The sequence below is a fragment of the Gallus gallus genome, chromosome 25, assembly GCF_016699485.2.
Source record: "Gallus gallus isolate bGalGal1 chromosome 25, bGalGal1.mat.broiler.GRCg7b, whole genome shotgun sequence".
NCBI classification, from domain to species: Eukaryota; Metazoa; Chordata; class Aves; order Galliformes; family Phasianidae; genus Gallus; species Gallus gallus.
Window position 1 is genome coordinate 2,917,307 of NC_052556.1, and position 20,975 is coordinate 2,938,281.

Below are 20,975 nucleotides of genomic sequence, written 5' to 3' on the forward strand. Positions count from 1 at the left end.
CCTCCCCGGTGCTCCCGGTGTTCGGTTCTGCTGCTCCCGCTGCTCAAATCCTGGTGCTCCCGGTGCTGTCGGTGTTCGGTTCCGGCGTTCCTGCTGCCCTTTCCCGGCTTCTGGCTCCCGGCTCTGGTGCTCCCGGCGCTCCCACTGCCGGTTTCCGGTGGTGCCGGTGCCGCCGGTGCTCAGATCCGGTGCTCCCGGTGCTCCCGATGCCCTTTTCCCGACTCCCAGTGCCCGGATGTGGTGCTCCCGGTTGCTGTCAGTGTTCGGTTCGGTGCTCCCAGGGCCAATCCTCGTGATCCCGGTGCTCCCAGCGCCTGGTTCGGTGCTCTCAGTGATTGGATCCGGTGCTCCCGGCTGCTCCCGGCGATCAGATCCGGTGCTCCCGGTGCCCGTTTCTCAGCTCCCGTTCCCTTTTCGCCCACTGCCGGTACCCCCGGTTCCCCTTTCCCGACTCCCGGTGTCTCCCGGTTCTGTCTCCCCGGTGCTCCCGATTGCCGGTTCGGCGCCCCCGGTGTCCGTTCCGGTGCTCCCGGTATTCCCGTTACCCGATTCGGCGCTCCCGGTGCCCTTTTTTTCGGCTCCCGGTGCCCGGTTCCGTGCTCCCGGCGCTCCGGTGCCGGTGACGGCGGCGCCGCACACAAAGGAGGGGCGGCCCCGGGGCTGAGGGCTCCTCCGGGGACGGGGCGCGGTGGGGCGGGGGCTGCGCTCTGCCCGGGGGCGGCGCTCCGGGGCCCGACGGCGCTTCTCCCGCAGCCGCCGCTCCGCCCGGAGCCACCGGGTATCGCCGTGTGGGGGGATACGGGGGGCGGGGGAGCGGGGATATGGGAACGCGGGGATATACGGTGGGGATATGGGGGGGAATGTGAGGGCGATGCCGGGTGTAGATACGGGGTATGGGGGCGTTTTATGGGGGATATGGGGTGGGGATTTGGGGGGGGTTGTGGGAGGGGGGATACGGGCATATGCGGTGGGGATACTGGGGGTGGGGGATAGGGGGTGGGTGTGGGGGGGGACGTGGGGGAGGTGTGGGGTGGAATGGGGATATGGTGGGGTCAGAATTGGCCACGCCCATAGCGCCGGTACCGGGCGGGGGATGGGAAACGGGAATATGGGGCGGAAATGGGGAAATGGGAAATAGTGGGAACGGGAATAGGGGACGGGAATGGGGTCGGGAGCGCCCGGGGCAGCGGGAGGGGGGGGGGGGGTGGGGGAGGGAGGGGGGCCGCCGCGCGTGGCACTGCGGGAGGAACCGCCGCAACAACGGGACCCGCAGCAGCCCCGGGCGCTGTCCGCGGTGCTGAGCGGAGCGCCGGTGGGGCGGAGCTGCGGGGGGGGGGGACACGGAGACACGGACAGACCGACACGGGGACACGTGGGAACACGGACATGGGGACACAGACAGACGCGGGGACACAGAAACATGGGTAGACAGACATGGGGACATGGAGACAGATGGAAACGTGGGCATGGGGACACAGCGACACGGACTGACGGACACAGGGTCACGAGGATGTGGATATGCGCGCATGGGGACATGGACAGACATGGGGACATGGACAGACGGGAACAGATGGAAACCTGGACGTGGGGACAAGAGGACACGGACAGACGGACACAGGAACGTGGGGATATAGGGACACGGGTGCACAGACAGACACAGGGACATGGGGACATGGCCACGGACAGACTGACGTGGGAACAGATGGGAACACGGACACGGGGACACAGACATGGGGGACAGACAGAAGGACACGGCCATGGATGCGTGGGGACACGGACAGATGGACACGGGGATGTGGGGACACACGGACACGTGGGTACATGGAGATGGGACACAGACGGACAGACACACACGTAGGGGTGTGGACACACGGACACAGCCTGTGACACAGTGTGACACAGTGTTACACACACTTACAAAAACCCCATTACACACACCCCGTTACACACACAGTTACACACTCAGTCACACCCTAAAGCCCTGTAACGACCCTCACATGGCGGCTATGGGGCACACGCCCCGCTGCACACTCACACGATGGCCCCCCAATCTCACACCATTACACGGGGATAGCGGTCCACACACCCGCCGTTGCACGCTCGCAGTGACACGCAGTCACGTGGTTTACACGCGCACCGTCGCACCCCACCGGGGCCGTTACGCCCGTTATCCGTTTCCCCCCCCGCGACGCCGCACTTCGGCCCTGGATGGCGGCACCGGGACCGGCCTGGGGGTGCGGGCGTGAGGCGGTGCGGGGGAGACGGGGAGGGGAGAGGGGGGGGAACGGGGACGGACGACACCCTGGGGAGGACGGCGCGGTGACGCGTGTCCGTGTGTTCCGTCCGTGTGTCCGGTCTGTCTCCCGCAGCCGTCCCTGCGCCCATCACGTGAGCGGTACCTGCGGGAGCGGCCGGAGGTTGGCGATGCTGCTGCGGGGCTTGCTGCGGTGGCGACCCCCAAACCCGACCCCATCCTCATTCCAACCCCGACCCCCCCCTACACCCGGACCCCATTCCTAATTCTGCTCCCCGCTGCTCCCCGTCCCCCCCCTGGTTCCCATACCCCAACCCAGGGGTGGTTCCCCCACACCAGCAATGCTATGGACCGCCCCCCCCAACCTCGTCCCCAAAATCCCACGATCCTTCTGGACCCCCATCCCCTCACCTCAGCCTCCCAAACTCCATTTAGGGTCACCTTCCAACCCCCACTCGCACTTTTGGGGGTGACCCTCCTTCCCACCCGCTGCAGGGAGGTGATGCTGCGACGCGCCCCGCAACGTCCTGGAGTTTGCTGCAGTGGGGGGGGACACCGGGGACCCACAGTCATTGTGGGGACAGTGATACCCCAGGGCGTAAGGGGACCCCACTGGAATGGCGGGGATGGGGGCGGGGGGGACGACACATTAGAGAAATGGTGACACTGTGGCCATAGCAGGACCCAATTCCTTTAGGGGGACAGCAGCAACCGTAAACCAGAGGGAGCATTTGGGGAGTGTCACCAAGGCCGGGGGGGGTGGGGGAGCCTTTAGGGACAAGGACATCAAGGTGTGGTGGACCCACAAAGGGGACAGTGGCATGAGGGTGCAAGAGGGCACTGGGGACAGTGACACTGAGGGGTGGGGGGGACCATCTGGGAGCAGTGCCACCGAAGTGCAGGGATCCATCTGAGGACAGCGCCACAAAGCACAGTGTCCCCATCCATTGCAGAGTACTTCACAGACCCAGAGCTGCCGCGGAGGATTTGGGATCAGTTGGGGACTGATCCCACAGCCGCCGCAGTGACGATGACAACCCCCTGTGTGACACAGCAGTGACAAGAACCCGGTGCTCATGTTCCTGTGTGTCCTGCAGCAGTGCTGGGGCTGCGGTGCTGCCAGGGGCTGAGCACCCATCTGGGGCTGTCTGGGGAGGTTGAGCCCTGTGGGGCCCTAAATCCCAACCCCCACCCCATCCCCAACTGCATTCCCAAACCCCAAATCTGGGGTTGTCTCTCCCACCCCCCCCCCCACCTGTTCCCCTATGGGATCAGCCCCCAAAAATCCCTTCAAGGTTATCCCCAACCCTGCTGCCCTTTGGAATCAGTTCCTGAAAACCCATTTGGCGTCATCTCCAAATGTCTTTGGGGTCAGCCCCGAAACCCCAAACCACATGCGCTTGCCCCACACTCCAACCCTTTTATTCACTCAGCAAGGATGGGGAGCTATGGGTGACAGCTCCAGTGGGGGTTCCCAAATCCCCCGACCCCAAAAGGAGGGGGCCTGTGGGGTCAGAGCACCTCGTCGCGCCGTGCTGCCAGCAGTGCTGCCTGCTGAGACCTGCCAGTGCCCGGCGCCGCTTCGTCCGACGGCCGCATGAACTCCACCACGTCCATGGGCGACCCGCACCGTATCCATCCCATTCACCTGTGGGGGTGGGGATAGGGAGGGGGGCGGTGGGGGCAGACCCTGCATGTTGCTGTTGATGGTGGCACCCATCCCCCTCCACTCAGGAATCTCAGTGTTGCCCCAAGGAAAACCTTAAAAAAAATGGAGGAGGGAGCAGGGAGCCTCCTCATCCCAGCCCCAAAATCCCCAGGGGATCAAATCACACTGAAATATGGGACATCCATCCCCCAAATCCCACCAAAATCCCACTGATGTGAGGCAGCTCCATCCCCCAAATACCACTGAGGGATGGGAATGCCATGCCCTAAAATCCCATTGAAATAGTTCAGGCCCATCCCCCCACATCCCACAGATGTGGGGCATCCCCACCCTTTGAACCCTGCTGTGGGGCAGGACCCAGCCCCCAGACCCCGCTGCGTACAGTGGGAGCACGGGGACGCACACAGCGATGGAAGTGCAGCCCCTTCCCCATCGCCATCCCCACCCTCACCCCCCAGTTAGCACCTCACTTCCAATTAGCAGGATCCTAATGAGCCCACAGCGCTGACACAGATATGGGGCCCTCAGAGACTGAGGGACAACGGCTGATGGCACAGAGGGGCGGCTCTGTGTGTATGTAGGTCACAGGGACAGAATTTGTTTTTTGTTTTTTTTTTTTCTGTGAAAAACCCCAAATGTTCCCCCCCAGCCCCCTCACCGGGACTGTGGGTTCCTCTCTGGCATTGCTATGGGGGCCACGGGCTCTCCCCACACCTCCCACACTATGGGGCAGGGAACGGGGAGGCTGTGGGACGCCGTGCACTCACCGTCACGTCGCACCAATACTCGCCCCAGCGGGTGATGGGTTCATCCGGCAGCTTCAGCGCATGGGGTGGCACCGACACCCGCAGCTGTGATGGGTCAGAAGTCAGAGGGCACCACACATGGCCCAGCAGCCCGCTCCCTTCATCTTCTCACGGCCTTCATTAAAGCCCACCGCCCCACAGCACACAGAGCCTCCACTGCGCCCCCCACGCTGTGGGGATGGAGAACCCACATCTCTGAGAGCACAACTCACGTTCTTGAGGAAGTGCCGCGCCACGATGGCGGTGCTCAGCTCCCAGTTCACATTGTTCTTCATGCCCACCTCCAGGCGGCAGCTTCGCAGGAACTGCAGGGTCTGTGGGGCAGGGGGTGGTGTGGGGCAGGGGCTCAGTGTGATGTGGGGATCAGTATGAGGCCGAGGGTCAACATAGGGCATGGGGGCAGCGTGCAGCAGGGAGTTATTGTGGGGCGGGGGGGGGTCGATATGGGGGCACCCCCCCCCCCCCACTCACCCTCTCTCCGCTCTGCGTTTGGATCGCCTCCATCTGCCCTTCCTGGCTCTACAGCAAGAAAAAAAAGATGAGGAACAACCCAAAGCAGAGGCTCCCCATGCTCCAAAGCTGTTCCTCCCCCAAACCACCACCCCTTTGCTAGCTAATTAACAGCAGGGCGGTTCACGAAGCGGCTCATTAAGTGGCTCACTTGCTTCTCCTCTTCGAACAGCCGGCGGTTCTCAGGTGATGCATACACAGCCAAGCCCTGCGGCAGCAGCCGGTTGCGCCCCACAGACTTCTTCACAGAAACGATGTCCCCACGGCTCCCCAGACCTGCAGGGACAGCGAGGGGCAGCACCCCACATCCTGCCCTGGGAGGAGGGGGGGGGAGCCCCAACCTCAAACCCCACCCAAAATCCCACTGAGACAGCACACAGAAATAGCGAATAGAGCAGAAATCAGAGGAAAAAAGAGCGGAAAAGCAGAGGGGAGGAATCAGAAATCAAGGGGTAATTATGTCTGGGCACTGAATTTCCTGCCCAGGCAGTGAGCTCACACTCAGACGAGTGACTCTAAAAGAAACGGTGCTTTCATGCTTAACTTTATGGTGTTTTGTTGTGTGTTTTTTTATTATTTTTTCAGTGGATTATGTTTTCTCTTGAAAAGAAGGAGGCTGCGGGGGCGTGGAGGAGCCCAACCACCCCCCGGGTCCTACAGCAGAGGAACAACTCCAGCATCAGTGCAGGGGGGGCTGAACTGCCGGAGAGGCGCTCTGCAGAGAAGGACCCGGGGTCCCGCTGGGCCAATGGCTGCCAACAGGCTGACCGCCGGCTGAACGTCAGATGGACGCACGGCTGACCAGCAGGACGCTGCGGTGCCTCCCCCTGCTGCTCCCCCAGCCCAGCGCCCCCCCCACCCCCGCCCCCAGCCCCGCATACCCTCCACCGCCTGCGTCAGGATCAGCTCCAGCTCCCCGCGCGGCAGATGTTTGCCGTCCTCCACCAGTCGGTACAAGACGCGGTACCGCCGGTGCCGGGCGCGGGGGGGCCGCCCCTCTTTGCTGAGCGGCACCTTCCACCACCGTTCCACCACCACCGTGTCCTGCGTGGGGAAACGGCTCACAGCGGGGCCGGGGCCGCCTACTGCCCCACGGAACCCCGCTCCCCAGTCCGTTACGGCCCGTTCCCTCCCGAGGGCCCAGTCCCACAGTCCATCCCCCTCTTCCCCCCCCCCCCCATAAGCCGATCCCACGGCCCACTTCCCCCCCCCAGAACCCCGTTCCATGACGGTCCGTTCCCCTTGCAGAGCCCGGAACCGCCCCCCGCGATACGTCCCGGAGCCCCCCGGCCCTTACCCGCGCATGGCTCAGGCTCAAGGCCCGCCCCGCCGCCCGAGCAGCAGCTCGCAGCCCCGCGCCCACAGCGGGCCCAACATGGCGGCGCCCAGCCCGAGGACCCCCGCACGGGGCTGCCCGCAGCGCGCCTGCGCCACAACCACGCTGAGCTGCCCGCGGTGCGCCTGCGCAGAAAAGCCCACGGAAAGCTGCCCGCTGCGCCTGCGCACAAAGAGGTCTATCGCCGCCCCTCCCCACCCCCCTCCACCCGCGCAGGTGACGACCACGCAGGGAGAATCGTGGGGTGTCACCCCATCCCACCCCCCCCCCCCCCCCCCACGCCATCTGTCCCCGCAGCACCGAGCAGCGCCCCCTGCATTCAGTGCCCTCTGGGCTTTATTCAACCAGGAAACCAAACAGCTCTTCCCCTCAGCGGGGTGAAAACAACAACAACCAAACCGCAACGGCGCGGAGACAACAATGTGAAAGGCACCCCCACGGTGACCACAGCATCACCGACCCAACGGGGAACACGAAGAACGAGGCACGGAGCGGCCCTGGGAACGCAGCAGGGCAGTGGCTTCCAGAGGGGGGCCGAAGCATCCCGGGGGAGATTTGGGGACACCGCGGCCGGGTTTGTCCCCTCCGGTGGTTACAGAGGGCAGCTGGAAAGCAGTTCCGAGTCGGTGTAGAGATGCAACTCGTAGTGAAACGGGCGCTGTTGATGCGGGGGGTGCTGTGATATGGGGCAGGCACTTCGCTTCTCAAAAAGCATCCAACGCTGCGGCCAGTAGGGGTAGAAACAGCTCTGTGGGGTCCATACACACCATCAGCCCCTGACCTCTATACTTTGGGGTCATTTATTTGTGGTGGCAATGCTTGGTGTCCCTCCACAAAGAGTCATCCCCTTCTGGAGGCAGAGTGTGGCTGTGGGAGTGACATTCCCCCCTTCTGTGCCCCAGCTGTCCCATTTCCAGCCCCAGGAGCAGGGAGGAAGCTCTACAGGGAGGACAGTGCGGCTCACCAAGGTCAGGCCATCACGGGGAGCTCCGCGCTGGCACCGCACTGCCACTGCTGCCAGTCACTGAGGCACCTCCTGCACAGAGTGACAAACCCCACTGCGGTGTCACAACCCGCACATCCACCCCACAGTGCCACCTGCACCGAGGTACGGCCCTACCGTGCCACCATGGGGCAGCCATACCTTGTGGGGTTCTGCCCTCCTCCTCACCCCCAGAGCTGATGGGGATGGGGCCGGGGAAGGGGTTGGCCCCAGGCCAGGGGCTACTGGAGAAGACAGAGAAGTTGGTGTAGCGCATGGAGTCGGTGCAGAAGACAGAAGCAGAGTCCCCATCGGAGAAGGATGGGCGGCTGTTGGCAGAAAGGGCTCCGCTCCAGGTGATGGGACACGGCGCTTCGGGTGTCACGGTGTGGAGGGTTCCAGGGCCCCCAAGGGCTGTGGGACACCAGGAGCCGGGGCTGGGCTGGGCCTTACTGTCATCCCTCTGAGGCTGTGAGGAAGTGGAAGGGCCAAGCAGCAGCCCTGGGGCTGGGGGCTCTGCATTGCCCCACAGCCGCTCGGTGTTCTCATCTAGGGGCCAAAGGAGAAGCTGGGTCAGGCAGGCGTCAGGCACTGCTTCCCCTGCAGAGCTCAGCCTGGTGACCCGCAGCTCCTGCTGTCACTCCTCATGGCACCTCACTGCAAGACTGTGCTCCCCAGGGCTCATGGACCTCTTTGGGGCTTTTACAGGTGCCGAGCTGGAAAGAGATAACATGGGCGGGGGGCTCTGCATGGCCCCCAGTACTGAGCTCAGCACCCGGAGGCCAAGAACCACAGCTCCAGTGGCTCCCAGGGCCCTGGGGGACTATCAGCAGCCCCCAGGGGGGCACCCCCTGTGTCTCCTTTCACCCCAAACAAGCCCCTTCACACCTGGGGACATTACTGGAATTAGGGTCGGCCCCACAGTGCTCACCCAGCAGGCTGATGCAGGAGAGGGTCAGTGGTGTGGCGCTGGGGCTTGGTGGCAGCTCAGACAGGATGCTCTCGAGGGAGGTGCACACCATGTCCTCCTGCACATGAAGAGCCATGTTAACCCCACAACATGGGGCAAAAGGGTGAAGCTCCTGACTCTAAGGATGACCCAGAGCCAAAATCTGGGCAGAGAAAAGATGCTGTCAGAGCCCTGCTGTCCCCCGTCCCACTGCAGCTCTGCTCACCGGTGTCTCCGCTGCACCCCCCGTCACTGGCAGTGGGAATCCACCCCCTTCCTTCTCCTCCTCATGGGGCTGCAGTGCAGCATGGCCCAGCCGCACCAGCTCAGCCCCGATGTCGAGGCTCTGTGGGGAAATGAGAGGAAGATGAAGGACACCAAATCCTCACAGGGTGATGGGAGGGGAGCAGTGAGGCACAGGGTTCACCTCGCCGTGGTGGACATCAAACAGTGCGATGCGTGGCCATGTGCACAGCCCGGCCTGGGTGTAGCTGGAGATTTTGGCCACCAGTGGCTTCCATTGGGCGCAGTAGGTGAGGCGCTCGAATGCGTCCAGCGCTGCCTCGTCCCACTGCTCCCCTGAGGGAGGGCCGGGAGGTGAGCAGCACCAGGAGGGACAGGGGCTCTTAAGAACCACCTGTGCTCCTCCTGCACTCACCCACAGGCACGATCCCAGCCAGGCTGCACTCGATGGCCTGGAAGGGCAGGCTCAGGAAATCACTCCTGGTGGAGAGAAAGCAGCAGGCTGAGGGCGGGGGCAGCCCAAATCCTGCTTCATGGCCTTGCTGGGCTGCACGCTGCCCTCCTGGGGACATCCCCCCAGCCCCGCTGCCTCCTCTCCCCTTCCTCCCACACTCACCGCAGTACTCGCAGAGCCTCACGGGGCGCCTCCCCGTTGTCCCCAAAATCCACATAGTAGAGGTCCAAGTTGCCGTTCTCCAGCGTGCCCAGCACCCGGGCCCGGTACCAATTGCTGCTGTCTGTGTATGGAGCGGCCACGATGTCCCCTGCCTGCACGGCCTCCAGCTCCGCCTGCGGGGACACGGCACGCCACGTCCTCCGGTGCCAGGAGGGGCGAGGGGATGAGAACGGTGTCCCCCTGGGAGCCTCACCACGCAGTCGCTGCCCTCGTAGTGCTGCGTCATCTCAGAGATCAGCTTGTCCAGCTGCAGGCTGCGCTCCCCAATGATCTGGATCCAGAAATGGTTGGGGTTTTCGGCAGCTGAGACGTAGACCTCCAGGTGCTCATCTGCGTGGAAGCTAAAATCGGGGCTGGGGACTGCAGGATAGGAACCAGCAGGAGACAGACATAACGGGTGGATGGTTGGACTAGATGATCTCAGGCATCTTTTCCAACATAAAAGGTTCTGTGATTCTATGACACGTGGATCCCCCCGAGGACACATCGTAGGGCACCCTGAGTGAGGCAGGAGGGAGCAAACCAGAGCCACAAAGCCCTCGCTCCCCATGGGACAGCCCAGCAACATGGGGGGCCTGGGGAGGTGTGGAAAACCTCTTCCCCCCCAACACAGACTCCTCATTGCAACCCAAGGACAATACCAGAACCTCTCACCTTCAAATTTTGGCACCGCTGCCGGCTTTTCTGCTGCCTCACTCCCATCCTGCAGCTCCTCCATGGCTGCCCCCCCTCGCAGAGGGCCCCCATTCCCGGCACCGTGCTCCCTGTCAGGCAGCAGCAATGCTTCCCTGCGGCTGCCCAGGGGCTCCTTGCGGTGGCTCCGCAGCACCGTGGTCTGAGCCAGCTCCTGGCGGAACACTGCATCCTCTACCAGCTTCTCCATGATGAGTTTCTGGGGGAAAACAAGAGGAAAGCATGGGGGTCTCATACCACAAGCCCTCTGGGGGAGTTGGGAGGCTGCCCCAGTGCTCACCTTGGCTGCATCCACCTCCCGCTGTGTCCCCGAGATCTGGATGAGCCGCGTCGGTGCCAGCATGGCCTCAGCCTGGTGCTGGCACTGCACCTGAGCTCCGGAGCTGCGGCAGATGCTGCGCACCGTCTCACCGCCGTGGCCTGCGGGATGCAGAGAGAACCAAGAGGTGAGGAGGATTTATGCCAGTGCTCTCCCACTGTGCCCTCACCCTAAGGAGGGCTGCTTGAAGGGACCGGGGCCGCACCGATGATCCTCCCGACAGCTCTCTGTGGCACGTGGAGCTGCTCCGACACCGGTGTGCTCTCCACCACAATCTGATGCACAGCAGCTTTGGCTCTGCACACTTGGCTGGGCGAACCCCAGATCAGCAGTAGTCGCTCCTCACCATCGTCTTCCCCCTCCAGGTCGATGCGGGCCCCCGTCTCCTGCTGCAGCTGCATGGGGCACCCCATAAGTAGCCCCCACAGTCCCCAGAAGACACATCCATCCCCCCCAGGAGCGGCTCTCACCCTTCGGATGGTGGTTCCCTTCCGACCGATGATGGCTCTCACCGCAGCCCGCGGGACGCGCAGCTCCGCCCGCAGCTCCTCTGCCCCCACCGTGGGCACGTGCAGCTCTGGGGGGGGTTGGGAGGCGGCCCGGTGAGGGCCGGGGGGGCGGGGGGGTTGAACCGGGGGTTGCGTGGGTGGTACAGCCCGGGGGGGAACACGGAGGGGGGGTCTGAACGGGGAGAGTACGGGGTGGGAGGGGGGAGGGGAGAGCAGCGGGGGTGGCACGGGGGGGATACGGCTCGGGGGGTACACGGGGGGCTCCGGGCACCCACCTCGGCCCTCCCGGTACCGCCGGTACAACGATGTAGAGGACGGTGGCCCCGGCGGGGAGGCCCAGCAGCACTGCCACCTTCTGCAGGCCGCTCAGCCCGGCCCAGCCGCTCCTCTCCGACGGCATCGCCGCGCCGTTACCGCACGTTCGGACCTCTCCAGGCCCTTCAGACCCGTTCGGGCCCCGCCAGGCCCCGTTAGGCCCCGCCAGGCCCCGCCAGGCCCGGATCCGTCGCGCCGCCGCCTCACGCAGCCCGCCGCCGCCTCAGGCCCCGCCCCTCCCCGCCGTCCACCCAATCAAAACCTCCCCTCTTCTCCTCCCAGCCAGTCAGCGCCCGCCAGGCGGTGGCCAATCAGCTCTCAGCGCGGTGGGGAAGGGAGGCGGGGCCGAGCGCCTGCCCTGGGAATAAAGCGGCCAATCGGCGGCGCCGGATGGTGCGTCGCAGCCAATCAGCGGGCGGCAGGGAGGCAGAGCAGACCATTGCGGGGCGGGGGAGTTGCCGTGGCGTGGGGGGGGGTAACGGCCCCACGGACGGTGCTTAAAACTGGGAGAGAGGGTCCGGAGGAGGGGCTGTGGTCGTGGGGAGGGACCTACGGGTCAAGACCCCGGGCCTGAGGGCAGCAGAGGGCCCTCAGGGTGGGCTCCGGTGAGGAGGAGGTCGACGGGGGTCTTATGGCCTCCCATAGGCTTATCGGGACAACCTGCGTCCAACCCACGACGTCCGACAGCCCCGTCACGGCACCCCGCGGGTCCCTCCCGCTCCCGATATTACCCCACCCGACCGTTCCGACCCGCAGCACCCCGGAAGACGCCGTTCCCTTCAGCACGCCTTTATTCCCAGCCGTGACAGCGGAGGGGGGCTCGGAGCCGACGGCCCCACGCAGGACGAGGCCGAGCCTCCCCAGAGCCTCCGGAGGGCGGCGCAGCACCCACGGGTGCCCCCTGCGTTGGGCGGGGGGAGCGGGGCTCAGCGGGGGGCGGGGGATTCCGGCTCGGGGGCGAAGAGCTCGCGGTACAGAGGGGGGAAGGCGGGCGAGCGGCGCGGCGGGGCGCAGCCGGCGGAAGGTCTGCAGCTGCTCCACGTGCTGGGAGCACAGCGCCCGCAGGCGGCCCAGCGGCGGCAGCTGTGGGGGGGAGACGGTGTGTGGGACACCGGGGACGCCCCCACAGCGCCACGGGTGTGACGGCGCCCAACCGCGGCAGCCCAGTGGCCCTGACACGCCAATCGCGCTCCGTGTCCCGTGGCACCCCGGTGGTCACGGCACACCCATGGCACCCCGTGTCCCGTAGCACCCCAACATCACCTCAGTCGCCGTGGAAACCCACTCCTCACAAAACCCCATATCCCAAGCATTCCGTGCCTCCCGTCCCGCAGCGCCCCAATGGCACTCCTATGGCCCCACAACCTCTGGCGCCCACCTTCCAAGGCACCCCAACAACCACGACACACCCATGGCACTCCACATTCCATGGCACCCCGTGACACCCACCACCCCATGGCACCCCGCAGTACCCCACGCCCTGTGCCCCCCCGTGTCCCCACCCTGGCCAGCAGCCCCTCACGCTGCGTCCTGCGCAGCAGCAGCCGGAAGGCCACCTCCAGGCGTCCCTGCAGCCGGGCCACCTTCCCTGGGTCCTGCAGCAACGGGCGGGCTGAGGACAGAGACCGCACATGAGGTTGGGGTGGGATGGGGATGGGGACAGAATGGGGACACAGACAGGATGAAGCTGGGGATAGGGATGGGTATGGCCAGGACAGGGTGGGGACGGGGGCGGCCAAGGATGGGGACAAGGACAGGATGAGGTTGGTGCAGGGCTGGTGACAGGGACACAGATGGGAACAGAACTAGGACCGTGACCATGGGATGGACATGGCAGTGGGGACAACAGGACAGGAAAGGGGGCCGCCATGGGGACGGGACACGGGGCTGCCAATGGTGACGTTCACCAGACGGCACCGGAGATGGTGCACGACGGGAACGCTCAACCCCACCACCCAGCACCCACTCTGGGATAGAACTTGGGCCATTTGGGCACACCCCGAGGGGGGCGCACGGGGACAAGGGCTGGTACTCACTAGCATTGACGAGCACGATGGCACTGAAAAGGGCCACCTCCCCCTCTGAGAAGCGCAGAGCACAGAGGTTCTGTGCAAAGTCGAAGATGGAACCGATGAGCTCGGGGCAGCCTGCGGGAACCCCCGTTAGCAGTCCCATAACAACACGTCCCCGCATCCCCAGCGCCCCCGGCGTCCCAAGCCCTACCCAGCGACCTGAAGAGCTCAGCGCCAGCGTACTTGCCCTCGAAGAAGACGGTCCGGTTGTCAGGGTTGAAGGCCCGGCACATGCGCACCAGCACCACCTCCATGGCGCCTGCCACCGCCACCGGGATGGGGACAGCGACGGTGGCACCGGGACGGACAGGGACGGGCCCCGCAGTGCAGCTCGGGGCTGAGCTTGTGTCCCCGTGGCATCGGCCCTTGGGGACTGCCACCTCCCCAGCCAGGACCCCAGGGGGCTGTCACCTCCCAAATGGGCATCTTTGGGACTGCCACCTCCCCGGGAGGACCCTCGGCACTGCCACCCTCGCCGACGGGGTCAGAGTGGTCCTTGGGGACTGCCACTTCCCCAGGGGAACCAGAGCACCCCGTAGGGGCTGCCACCTCCCACTGGGACTGGAGCACCCCATCGCCGTGGGGCTGGGGACAGGGGGGCAGGGACAGGGGATAACGACAGGGCACAGCCCCGTACCCGCCTTGAGGAGGACGATCTGGTCGTTCTGGCAGAGCTCCATGAAGCCGCGCAGCCCGCTTGGCAAACTCCACCACGCGCTGGATGGCCTCGGTGAGCCGGCAGGCGCAGCGCTGCCACATCTCCTCCGGCGGCTGCAGCACCCGAGGCCACATCCCCAGTGGGGTCAGAGCGGTCCCTGGGGGCTGTCAGCTCCCCATGGGGCTCAGAGCGGCCCGCAGGGATTGTCACTTCCCCGCTGGGACCCCTGGCACTGTCATGCATCCTTAACGGGACTCCTGGGGACTGCCACCTCTCCAGCCCCACCCCTGGCACTGTCACCCCCCGGTGGGGACTCGCGATGCTCCGCTCACCTTTTTCTGGAAGGCGCAGACCTCCTCCCGGCTGAAGGTTTCCCCGCGGCGCAGCTGCAGCTCCTCGGCACGGAGCTGGCACGTCTCACGGTGCGATGCCAGCACGCTCTGTGTGAGCAGCTCTGGGGGACATCATGGGGACATGGGGACAAAGGAGGGCCGAGGACGTGGTCCCCAAGGTGCCAGGTCCCACTGCCGGCTGCGAATGGAGCCGGGTCCCACCAGGATGCGGCACCCATGGGTGACGGAGCCAGACCCCATTACTGCTGAGCACCCATGGGTGATGGAGCCTGGTCCTGAACCCACGGAGCACCCGCAGGTGACACAGGTGAGGTTCCCCCACCCCCCGGCACCCCTGGGTGACGCTCGCAGCCCTGTGCCACCACCGCTCACCAATCTCCAATGCGGGTGACTCCAGGATGCTCCCAGCCTCGGGGTGGGGGCGCACACCAGGACCGTCCTCATCTCCATTCTGCGTGGCCATCTCCCTCCGCTCACCCTCCGCTGTGACACCGGGGCACCCCGGGGTGCCGGGGGGCAGTGGGAGGCCCCGGCAGCCCGGCAGCCCTATGGTGAAGCTGGGGGTGCCTTGGGCTGCCCGCTCCCGCTCCCAGTCCTGGTCCCGGTCCCGGTCCCGTTGCTGCTGCTCCAGTTGCTGCTGCACCTCCGCATGCAGCCGGTCCCGCTGCTTCTTGGACATGCGGCCAAACTTGACAGCTGTGGGGCAGGCGCACACGCGTGTTCAGCCATGTTCACGCATGTGTATGGGTGCGTGTGTGTGCCCGCCTCAGGACACACGTGTGGCTTTCAGGCCGAGGGGGGCACGGACCGTCGCGGGACATGCCGAGGCGGAGGCACTTCTGCAGGCGGCAGTGCTGGCAGCGGTTGCGGCTGGCGCGGTCGATGGGGCAGTTCTGCTGGCGGCTGCAGGCGTAGCTCAGGCTGCTCTGTTGGCTGCGCCGGAAAAAACCCCTACCAGCAGGGGGGGCGAATTGGGGTCACCCACCTGAGACCCCCCCAACCCCAATTACCAACTCCCCCCCTCCCCCCCCCCAGCTCTTCCCCCCAGCGCTCACCTTGCAGCCCTCACAGGTGATGACACCGTAGTGGATCCCCGAGGATTTGTCCCCGCAGATCTTGCAGGGGATCGCCTCGATGTGGGCTGAGGGAGGGGGGTTTGGGGGTCAGCTCCTCTGGGATCCCCCAGCTGCTATGGGCTCACAGGGCCCCTGCAGAGTCTCCTGGCCCCAGAATGTCCCTACGGGATCTCATGACCCCTATGGGCTCGCAGGGCCCCTCTGGAATCTTGCAGGGCCCTTATAGGATCCCACATCCCCCGTGGCCTCACGTGTCCCCACAGCTCACGTGTAACCCTCCTAGTTCCTGTGTCCCCTCACACGTCACCTGCGGGGACCGCACGGACCACGCGTGATGCCCACGATGTCACACGGACTGCGGGACGTCACGTGTCCCACGTGTCACCACAGGACCTCACGTGTCACCTGCGGGCCCACCTGCTGCCCAGACAAGCTCTCCAAGACCCTATGGGCCCACACAGTCCCCACAGGTTTGCATGATCCCCATATGAGCTCCACAGTCCCTATAGGATTGCACACTTCCTATAGGCTCACACAACTTCCATAGGCTCACACAGTCCCTATAGGCTCACACAGTCCCTTATAGGATTGCACGGTCCCTATAGGCTCACACGGTCCTTATATGAGATCCCACCATCCTCACAGGGTCCCACAGTCCCTTATAGGGTCTTACATGGTCTGTTATAGGCTCCCATGGTCTTAAAGAACCCCACAGTCCTTATAGACTCATGCAGTCCTTATGGGGTTGCCTAGTCCCTATAAGGTCACACAGTCCCTATAGGCTCTCACGGTCCCTATAGGTTCACATTCCCTCGTGTGCTCACGTGTCCCCACACTGCCTCACGTGTCACCCCTGGGCTCACGTGTCACCGTTACCTACAGCTCCTGTGCCCCCATGGCCCCAAAAGTTCCCGAGGGCTTCACATCCCCCCCCCCCCCCGTGTCCCCCACCCCTGTGGGGTCACTGTCCCCACGTCCTCGTGTCCCCATAGGGCCTCACAGGGCGTTGGGGTCTGGGGGGGCGCGGTGACGGCAGCGCCGAAACCACAGCGAACGGCGGTAAAGCCACAACTGGGACACAGCCCTGGGGGGGGGGGCAGGAAGGGACCGGCACAGGGAGGGGACACCCGGCGGGTGGGGGGCTGGGGGGGGACAGCGGGGTGGGGGCCATGAGGAGGAGGATGACACCAGGGAAGGGACAGTGGGGAGGGGGCAATGTAGAGCGGAATAACAGGGAACAGCGGGGTGAGGGTAGCGAGGTGGGGGCAATGGGGAGAGGGACGCTCGGGGAGGGGGCAGCGGGGAGGGGGGACAACATTTGGGTTGGAGGCGCCCAGGGATGAGGACAGAGGGGTGGGGGACACTGAACGTGGGGTCACTGAAGCACACCGGGGATGGGGACACTGGGAACAGAGGACATGGGGATGGGGGGCAGCTCCAGCCCCGGGGCCATCAGAGTGTCACTGCGTGCCTTGCACGCGCTCTTGCACGCTTGCAGAGGGCTGCGCACACCCACCAGTGCTCGCACAAAGTCGCGCACACTCGTGTAAACTCACACCTCCCGCCCTTGCACGGGGATGTGCGTGCTTGCGTGCATTTGCACACACCGGTGCACACACACGCGTGTGTCCCTGTGCACTCCTGCGCACACCCAGACACACGCGGGGCGATGGGAATGCGGCGTTTGACTCAGCCCAGCATTACTCAACGCGCCGCCGCTGCCGGGAAGCGCCGCTCCGTTTCGGGGCCGTTTTGGGGCCACTCCTGCCGGGAAGCAGCAGTGAGAGGTCGGTGAGGTCTCACCCCACAGGCGGCACCAGCGCTCCCACGGCGCTGCCACGGGGACCCGACAGCCCCTGTGGGCCCCATAGGGATTCCACAGCACCCCGCAGCCCCACGGGGAACCCAACAGAATCCGCTCAGCCCTGTAAGGACCCCACAGCACCTATCAGTCCTGTGGAGACTCAACTGCACCCTGCAGCCCTAAAGGAGCCCAAAAGTACCACACAGCTCTACGGGGACCCCACAGCCCCACAGGAAACTAAACAGCCCCCATCAGTCCTACAGGGACCCCATAGCACCCCACAGCCCTATAGGGACCCAGTAACACCCCATAGCTCCCACAGGAACCCAACAGCATCTGCTCAGCCCGATAGGGACCCCATAGCACCCATCGGCCCCCATGGAGACCCCATAGAATCCACTCAGCACGGTTAGGACCCCATAGCACTCATGGGGACCTAATAGTATCCCACAGGAACCCCATAGAATCCACTCAGCCCTACAGGGAACCCCACAGCTCCCATAAGCCCCACAGGCACCCACTGACCTTGCAGTGAAGTGACACCAAAGCCACGCTCCAACCCCGGCACCGCAACACCACCCCGCACGTCATGGCAAAACACGGCATGACACGCAACAACATGGCAGGGCACGGCGCGATGCGCCATGAGAGAACATGTCATGACATAAGACAGCACCTCAGGACATGAGACAACATGTCAAGACACGGGACAAGACATCACAGCACGGGACAGCATGCCAGGACAAGGGACGACACGCCATGACACAGGACAACATGTTGTGACATCGACAACATGTTAGGACACGGGATAACACGTCAGGACATGTCAGAACGTGGGACAACATGTCATGACATGTAAAAGCACGAGATGACACATCACAAAATGGGACAACACATCAGGACACGGGATTACATGCCATGCCATGGGACAACACGTCCCAGCACGCCATGATGCAGTGAGGAAGTGGCACCACAGGACCCCCTGCTCCCACCACGTCATGGATCGGACCGCAGTGTCCCCACTGTGGTGGCACCATCACCACCACCGGTGACAGCGCTGACAGTGGGGTCCTCTCTGAGACACAGCGTGGGGGCGGCTGCGGTGTGGGAGCCCCGGCATGGGGCCACCCGTGGGGACACAGGGACAGCAATGGGGACAGGAGGATATGCGGACATGGGGACATTAGTGGGGATAACGGGACAGGGGGCATGGGGACACGGGGGGATACGGAGACATTAGTGGGGATGGGGACATGGGGATGTAGGGACAGGGGGACATCAATGGGACATGGGGGTAATGTGGACATCATGGGGACATGGGGACAGCGATGGGGACATGGGGACATGGGGACGAGGGCACCCGAATGCCAACGGAGTGGGGACGGCGGTGGTGACAGTGACACAGCACAGAGACAGACGGCGGCTGCTGCGTGGTGCCACCTGCGTGTCCCCATCCCCGCCACCTGCGCCGGCCCCGACCACATCTGAGGGCCCCAGAGCTGTGCGGGGGCACCGCGGGGGGCAGAGAGGGCCGGGGGGGGGGGGGGAGAGCAGAGACAGGGTGCACCACCAGCCTTGCACACGCACGTGCCGTGCACAGTGCTGTGCACTTGTGCACACTGCACAGAGCACAGTGTGCCATGCGCCTTGCACACCCAGAGCTGTCGGATCGCACCCACACAGATTTGTGCTCACCGACACACACTGCTTGCACACCTGCGTGGCCCCTTGCACACTCCCACACTTGCACACATACGCACACAGCCCAAATGTTGTACACTCAATCTGCGCACATGCACAGCAGCCATACACTGCACACTCATTCTCACTCCTGCAGGACTGGACGCACACACCTCTATGCTCAGCAGCACCAACTGCTTGCACACTTACACATTTACACACACACCAGCATGCTCCCACACTTGCAGAGACACACACGTGGCACACTCACACTGTGCACATGCACATCAGCCACATTTTGCACGATCATCCTTACTCCTGTAAGCCTGCACACACACACCTCCACTCTCCTGATCCACCGCTGCTTGTACACTTGCATAAACCCTTGCACACTCCCACACACAGATGCTCTCCCCACCTTACACACTCACAGTGTACACACATAGCAGCTGCACATTGCACACTCACGCTCACATCCTGCAGGACAGCACGTACACACCTCTGTGCTCACCAGCAGCCGCTGCTTGCTCACTTGCACAAATCCTTGCACACTCCCACACTTGCATAGATGGGTGCACTCCCCACATGTTGCACACTCAGACCATGTACACCTGCAGCAGCTGCACCTTGCACACTCACCCTCAGTCCTGCAGGACTGCACACACCCCCTGCTTGCACTTACACCAGTGCACACTTGCACATACACTCACACACCCCTTGCACACTCCTGCCCATCCAATGCATGCTCCCACCCACCACGTGTCCCACCCTGCCCATTTGCACTCCCTCTCCCCCACCTAGCAAGCTCCTTGCGTGCCCACAGCCCCTTGCACACCCCCCCCCACCCCTTGCACACCCCCTCCCCTTGCATGCCTGCCCCGTACCTCGCATGGCGGTCTGTGGGGTGCGGCGGTGCGGCCGGGCGTTATAAGGGCGCGGGGCCCCCCCGGCATCCTGCCCCCCCCCCCTCCCCCCGGCATCCTGCCCCCCCCGGCCCCACGCACTGGAAATTTCCGACTTTCCACGGCGACACGTGGGGGGGGGGGGGAACTGAGGCACGGAACTGGAGGGGGGAGGTGGAGTGACCCCCCCCTCCCGTGTGACCCCGCTGACCCCACGATGCCCCCCTGCTGACTCCACGGTGTCATGGGTGGGGCCTGCAGGCCTTGGAGGTAAGGGGTCACCAAGCTGTCGGGGGCTATGTGGGAGGCTATGGGGCAGAGCTATGGGGGGGGATGGGATCCATGGGGGGGTGGTGGCAGAAGGGGGGTTGGACCCCCACATGTGGGCTCTGCAGTCCCCCAGTGTGCGGGGGTGGGGGCACCAATGGGACCCACAGCCTCCCCAGTGCCTGTGGGGCGGCTATAGGGCTGGCAGTGGGGCAAGCTATAGGGCATAGGGTCAGGTACAGGGCTGGCAATGGGGCCAGCCATGCGGTCAGCTACAGGGAAGCCATGAGGCCATGGGGTCAGTAATGGGGCAACCGTGGGGTTCGCCATGAGGCACAGCCATGGGTGAGCTCCCCCAGGGACCCCAATGGGTGGGATGGGAGGGCACAGCCTTAGGGGTGCCTGTGTGCTGTGTGGTTGTGGCTGTGTCCCCGTATCCTCTTGTTCCCCCCTGTACCCCCATGTCCCATATCCCTGTGTCCCCAGGTCCCCACATCCCCAGGACATGGTCAGATTCGAGGGGGGGGGGGGGGGGGGGGGGGGGGGGGGGGGGGGGGGGCGGGGGGGAGGGAGGGGCGACCCCACCTACCCCATGGCCCCGCCCATCCCATGGCCCCACCCACTCGTCACCCCCCCCCCCCCCCCATTCAGCCACAGCCGTTCCCCCAACTCCGCCCCGTTCCCTTCGCCCCGCCCACACATTCGGACCTCCCCCTCACCGCGTCCCTTCCTGCCGCGCGCGGGGACGGGGCTGGAGCTGGGGACAGAGATGGGACAAAGGCAGAGAGGGTGGTGGGAATGGGGACGGGGACGGGGACAGGGGACTAAAATGGGAATAGGGACAGGGATGGGAATGAGGACGGGGACAGACCCCATGGGGACGCCACCCCCAGGCGCAGCGG

At 64.7% G+C, this 20,975-nt stretch overlaps 3 protein-coding genes across 3 annotated transcripts; all 3 read right to left on the reverse strand.

The window, feature by feature from the left end:
• Window positions 1-3,660: 3,660 nt before the first annotated feature.
• Window positions 3,661-6,860, reverse strand: MRPL9 (mitochondrial ribosomal protein L9). The gene is given in 8 exon segments (XM_015280022.4): window positions 3,661-3,874; window positions 3,876-3,902; window positions 4,691-4,774; window positions 4,942-5,043; window positions 5,201-5,248; window positions 5,391-5,515; window positions 6,121-6,283; window positions 6,537-6,860. Coding segments are annotated over 8 exon segments (981 nt in total). The 3' UTR covers window positions 3,661-3,766.
• Window positions 6,861-6,889: 29 nt separating this feature from the next.
• Window positions 6,890-11,498, reverse strand: TDRKH (tudor and KH domain containing). Its single transcript, XM_015280019.4, is given in 15 exon segments — window positions 6,890-7,323; window positions 7,540-7,611; window positions 7,720-8,106; window positions 8,489-8,585; window positions 8,733-8,852; window positions 8,934-9,085; window positions 9,165-9,229; window positions 9,366-9,538; window positions 9,619-9,785; window positions 10,080-10,317; window positions 10,399-10,538; window positions 10,643-10,832; window positions 10,908-11,014; window positions 11,222-11,249; window positions 11,251-11,498. Coding segments are annotated over 14 exon segments (2,019 nt in total). The 5' UTR covers window positions 11,347-11,498; the 3' UTR covers window positions 6,890-7,323; window positions 7,540-7,552.
• Window positions 11,499-12,034: 536 nt separating this feature from the next.
• On the reverse strand, window positions 12,035-19,873 carry RORC (RAR related orphan receptor C). Its single transcript, XM_025143434.2, is given in 12 exon segments — window positions 12,035-12,250; window positions 12,252-12,344; window positions 12,764-12,873; window positions 13,298-13,408; window positions 13,485-13,592; window positions 13,971-14,025; window positions 14,027-14,104; window positions 14,324-14,445; window positions 14,717-15,040; window positions 15,153-15,295; window positions 15,400-15,485; window positions 19,789-19,873. Coding segments are annotated over 12 exon segments (1,362 nt in total). The 5' UTR covers window positions 19,858-19,873; the 3' UTR covers window positions 12,035-12,187.
• Window positions 19,874-20,975: the final 1,102 nt, after the last annotated feature.